This window comes from Cystoisospora suis, assembly GCF_002600585.1.
Source record: "Cystoisospora suis strain Wien I chromosome Unknown contig_6645, whole genome shotgun sequence".
Classification (NCBI taxonomy): Eukaryota; Apicomplexa; class Conoidasida; order Eucoccidiorida; family Sarcocystidae; genus Cystoisospora; species Cystoisospora suis.
Genome location: NW_027159432.1, coordinates 1 through 5,631, shown reverse-complemented (window position 1 = coordinate 5,631; position 5,631 = coordinate 1). Strand labels below are relative to the sequence as shown.

The window sequence follows — 5,631 nt, the reverse complement described above, 5'->3', positions numbered from 1 at the left end:
GGTCTTTTTCCTAGTGAAAGAATAGACAGACACAAGTCTGGTATGAGACATCTTCTTCTGCAAAGGAGAGAAAGACGAAAGAGAAAGAAAGAAAGAAAGAAAAAGAAAGAAAGATATCTTCTTAGTCTTCTTTCTTTATGTAAACGAGCTAGTGCGTCGCAATACCAATTAGGTAGCTTCTTTTCTCCATAGTCTACTGCTTGAAGTTGATAGCTAGCTAGCTAGGTAGCTACCTCGCAAGTTTCTTGAAGTGACGAGACACGGTGCTTGTGTGCGATCAAGCAAGCCTTCTGTAAAAGAACGGAAACGTGGCTAGCTGTTTTTGGAGTGGCTAGCCATAGATAGAGACAGAGACACACCCAGAGACAATGGCTTTCTTCTCCGGACACAAAAGACACGGGAAGGTTGTAGATGTCTAGAACTTGACGTAGGAGGAGTTTAGTTGCTTGCAAGCTCGAGGAGGCAACCTCGCTAGAAGACACCTCAACTTATAATAGTATCCCATACACTCCTCTGTACAGGTAGTCGTGAAGCAGGCGGGTTTGCATGCACTTCTATGGATGGATAATATACATAGAATACTCCGTATACATACAGCTGGTGGTACCTAAGTGTCTACGTAGATACCGAGAGATGTATGTTATATATGAACCTATTTAAGTTAGATGACTGCTATATATGAGATTTGCAGTCGATGAGTGTGTATGGAACGGGGGCTTGACGACGAGGGCTAGTGCATGTCGGAGGTGTCTAGACATTGTGGTAGGAAATGCCCCAGCTCTATGTCGGGTGTACATACAGCATACGTCGTACGCATGTGTCTATACACTTGTGTGTCTGTGTATGCTCTTCATCGTACATACGGATAGGACGTCTGTTTTGGGTAGGGTGTATATACACCCTATAAATGGTGTGGAATACTAGTATTACTGCTACTGAAGCATCATGAAAGTAGACGAGCTTAAGAAGTTTTCTTTGATGGAAAAGTCAGATGAATTGTGACACACAAATAAGTCAAATCTTTATTCAGTCATTCTCTTAAGTTTACAGAAGGATTAAATAGCTAGAGAGGAGAGAGAGAGAGATGAAAGATAGATAGAGAGACGAATGGGTCAAATAGAAAGGTTCTTTCTCTTTTTTGTTCGACCTCAACTGCTTCTATCGCATGCAGAGCGACTTTTGATCGTGCCTACAAGAGAAGTCCTCGAGGCAGATGGATGAGAATCTACCTCTCTCTTTCTTTCTTTCTTTTCTGTCTCTTGTCCTTTCGAACGACGATAAGAATTGTTAAGAAGGGGATATAGACGACGAGAAAGAATTCATAGAAAAGCAAGAACGAAAGAGTTAGAGGAGAAAAGAAAGGAGAAGAAGAAATCTCACCTCATTCTTCTTTTCTCTTCTTTTTCTTATCATGGAAATTCTTGTCAATTCCGTGGCTTACTTTGAAACGTAACATGGGAGGTGATCCATGGAGTCCTCGCTCTTTCACTAATTCTCTTCTCTTCATTTTCTCTTCTAGCTCGCATATAGACAAACCTTCTCTTCTTTCTTTGTCCTTCTTTTCTTCTTTCTTCTTCTTCTTCCTGTTGCCTGCCGTCTCACCTTTTCTTCACTCACCTTCACCAGAGAAAGAAAGAAAAAGATTAATTAAAGATAAATAAATAGATTGGAGATTAATTAAAGATAAATAAATAAATACATTAAAGATAGATTAGAGATAGTTTTTCTTTTTCTTTTCTTCTCATTCTCCCTGGTAGAGTGTTTGTTGATTCCTTTCCTCTTTTCTTCTTCTTCTCTTTCTTTCTCCACCTCTTTCTATCTCTTTTTCTTCTTCTCGTTCTTCTTCCTTTTTAATCTTTTCTTTACACGAAGTTCGCTACGACGTCGAGATTGAATGAGGGATCCAAAAGACAGACATAGAGGACGACAAAGACGGAAGTGCATGCAAAGAAGCAAAAATAGAAGAAGACCTTCAAACCTGCCTCACCTCCTGCAGCGACACACACCACGGCATCCTACCATAGTCGTCACACACACCACAAAGAAAGAAAGATATATTTATCATGAAAGTTGAAGAGAAGGAAAGAGAGAGGAATAGGTAGAGACGGGAAATATCAAGAAGAGGAAAGAATAGGATACCTGCAAAGAAAAGTACTTGGTAAGGAAGAGGTCTACGGAAAGATTTCTATATATGCGAATTAATAGATCAAAGATAGATAGATAGATAAATGGATTATAGACCAATAGATAGATTGATAGATCTGAAAGAAAGGAGAGATGCGTGTATGTTTCTTGTCCTTAACGCATTTCTCTTTCCTGAGAGGTGACGAAGAAGGAGAAGACTAGCTTCTCTTTCTCTCAAGTAGCAGACACATATGACTTATATGATAGACATACATACCTACACTAGTAAAACACATCCACACACTCCCCTCAGCCAACTAACTTCCCCCAAACGCAGCATGCGTAGAGATAAAGCGCCTGTATTTACATACATATATGTATATATATATATATATGTTATATGTGTAGATATATATATATATATATAGCAATTCTTATCCTATGATTAATCCAAGATAAGGGGACTGGGGAATCTTCTTACACCTGTGCAACATGCATATACACCTACATATACATACATATATGCAGATATACATAGGTACACCGTATATAGATATATATGTAGAGAGAAAGAAAGAGAAATATATATATCTATATCTGCGTGCATGGAGAGATAGAGCAAGAGCAATACAGAGAGAGAAGGAGAAATGCCATATGTATGTATATGTATATATCTGTATGAATGACCATGGAAAGGTACGGACCTAGGTATATATCTATCTATCTATCTAAGTGGGTATGTATGTGTATATATAGGGTGTATGATGTGTAGAGAATGGCTTTGTGCAGTTGAGGTCCTCACCACAAGCCCCCAACCCGCCACGGCAGCGAAAAACGAGAAAAGAAGAACTGCATGCATGCATGCATGCAAACACACACGAAACACATGCAGAAAAGAAAGAAAGAAAGAAAGAAATCCAAACAAACAGCAAAGGAAAGATCAACAGAAATAGAAAAAAGATATTTACCCCCCCCCCTACCCTAAGACACACCGCACCTCACGTCTTTATCCTTCGTCTATCTATCTCTTTATCTATCTATCTATCTATCTATCTCTTTATCTTTCTATCTATCTATCTCTTTATCTTTCTATCTATCTATCTATCTATCTCTTTATCTTTCTATCTATCTTTATCTTTCTATCTATCTTTCTATCTATCTATCTCTAATCTATCTATCTATCCATCTTACTATCTATCCATCTATCTGTCTATCTTTAATCCATCTTGAATCTATCTTTGATCTATCTACCTATCTTTAATCTATCTATCTGTCTTTAATCTGTCTATCTATCTATCTAGATTTAGTCTATCTATCTCTTTCTGCCTATTTATTTATATCCAGAGCGAAAGAGAGAGACAGGAGTGGAGCTCCAGAGATCTCCTTCTACACATATATACATAGAGAGAGAGAGAAAGAAGAATAAGAAACATCTTCTTGTATTGTAGCGAGGTATACATACATATACGAGTAGAGGTAAGAATAGATAGACAGAGAGAGAGGGAGATAGACAGGAGATTGAACGTACGTTTTCATAAAGAGGCATCTACACATGCGGCTACAGTGCAGTCTTATCAATTTCTATACCCAGTAGTCAGGGTTCCTAACCCTAAGCCCTTTCTTTCTTTCTTTCTTTGTATATTCCTTTCTTTATTTGACTTCTTCACTTTCTCTTTTATACGGTCATCATGCAATCTCTTCTTCTTCTTCTTTGTTTCCTCCTTCCAATTCCCTCCTCATCTTCTCGATTTGTCCTTTCTTCTTATCTTTTCTCATTCTTCTCTCTTTCTTTCTTTCTTTTCGCTTACCTAGAACGACAAGAAAATTACTATTATGGTGTGACGCATGTGGATGTGTATGCGTCACCCGACTTCGATTGAGAGACCCCGCATGCAAAGAAGAAGAAAGAGACGAAGAAGAAGAAGAGGTGTGTGTATTTGAGAAGGAGGGGAGGCATTGAAGAAAAGCAGTAAGAGAAAGAGAAGAGAGAAGGAGAACAGAATACCAAAGAATCTCTTGGAGATCTTCTTCTCGGGATAGAACCTCCACACCGACGTCCTGAGAGAAGAAAGAAGAAAGACAACGAAAAGAAAAGAAGAAAGATAGAGCAATAAGAAAAAGCATTGAAAGAAAGATACAGAAAGAAAGAAAGACGAAAAGATGCATTCCTCGTTTTGAATGACTAGGTTAACCTGGAGACCTCAACATTTTTCGATAAGAAGGACGAGAAAGACATCCTTTTCCCTTCTATCGTCATTCCGGTGTACATACACCTCAATATTCTAAAGGGACGTCTTCTTCTTCTTTCCTTTTTTTTCCACATACAACATTTTCTACACACATGCCACAAACATACAAACGTACATACACATACATACACATACATATATACATATATATATATGTATGTGTATAAGTATATACGTCTGCGCAAAGAGAAAGCTAAGGACACTCCTACAGCTAACCTCAATATAACATACCACATGCTGCTTCAAAACAGAATACACACTCATACACATACAAATACATACATATCTATACATACATAGGTATATATATATATATATATGTATTTGTATGTGCATAGAGTGAAGACGATGAGGAGACGATAGGGAGAGAGTGGTGGCTGGTATCACTGAGGTAGTGCCCCTGACGAAAATGAAGAATGAGACAGAGATCAAAGAACGAAAGAGAATGCATAGATAGATACCTATAGATAGTTAAAGATAGATATACCAGAAGAAGAAGAAGTCGAGATGTGAAGAGAGGGTTGCCTTCTTCACGCTTCATTTGGCTAAAAAGGAGAGACGGAAAAGTCTTTTCAGAAGGAAAATTTCCAAGCAAACAAGAAGAGAGAGAACGAGAAAGGCCCATGAAAATCTCCCTCTCTCTCTACGTATATCTACATATATGTATATCTATATATATATGCGGATGCATCTGTCTTCTTGTATTCTTTCCTTTTTTCATGAAGAGGCGTTGACAACAGTGTTGGTAGTGTGTATGTATGCATTCCTATGATCGTTTTAAGAGAAAGGAGACAGAAGAAAAGAAGATCTATATCTTTCCGTAGATCTCTCGATTCTGTTCATTTTCTTTAGGGTGTCAACAGAGCTACAAAGATGAAGAAGAAGAAGAAATCTTTCTTTCTTTTCTTTCTTTTTCCCTTTTCTTGCCGTGTGTGTGGGGTCGGTCGGGGTGTACTTACAACGACACCCCAGCAGGAGACAACGGCGACGAAGGAACAAGCCATTGCTGACAGAAGAAAGAAGAAGAGCTAGGTAGTGATGGATGAGGTGTTAGACGGCGGTGATGAGCGAGAGAAGAGGGAGAAGAAGAAGAAGAAAAGAAAGAAGAAAGAATGAATGAACGAGACAGAGGGGTAGAAGGAAAGAAGATAAAGACATGAAGAGAGCTCAAGAAAAAGAAAGTCTCTATATACAACGAAGAAAGAAAGAGAGGAGTAGAGGATGAATTTAAAACGTTCTTCTTTGTCTTCTTTTTCTC

At 38.3% G+C, this 5,631-nt stretch overlaps 1 protein-coding gene across 1 annotated transcript; it reads right to left on the bottom strand.

Moving 5' to 3' along the window:
• Positions 1-1,750: 1,750 nt before the first annotated feature.
• Positions 1,751-5,379, bottom strand: CSUI_010081 (uncharacterized protein). Its single transcript, XM_068070187.1, has 4 exons — positions 5,333-5,379; positions 3,933-4,182; positions 2,927-2,973; positions 1,751-2,015 (listed from the first exon to the last, which is right to left on the bottom strand). The coding sequence occupies exons 1-4, from the start codon at positions 5,375-5,377 to the stop codon at positions 1,863-1,865; spliced, it is 495 nt and encodes a 164-aa protein (XP_067917836.1). The 5' UTR covers positions 5,378-5,379; the 3' UTR covers positions 1,751-1,862.
• Positions 5,380-5,631: the final 252 nt, after the last annotated feature.

Excerpts from the sequence above, each read along its gene's own strand:
- CSUI_010081 (XM_068070187.1), bottom strand. The coding sequence starts at position 5,377 with ATGGCTTGTTCCTTCGTCGCCGTTGTCTCCTGCTGGGGTGTCGTT. Across the intron at positions 4,183-5,332 it reads TCTCCTGCTGGGGTGTCGTT|GACGTCGGTGTGGAGGTTCT; the intron begins GTAAGTACACCC and ends TTCTTCTCTCAG. Across the intron at positions 2,974-3,932 it reads TAATTTTCTTGTCGTTCTAG|TTCTTCTTTTCTCGTTTTTC; the intron begins GTAAGCGAAAAG and ends GCATGCATGCAG.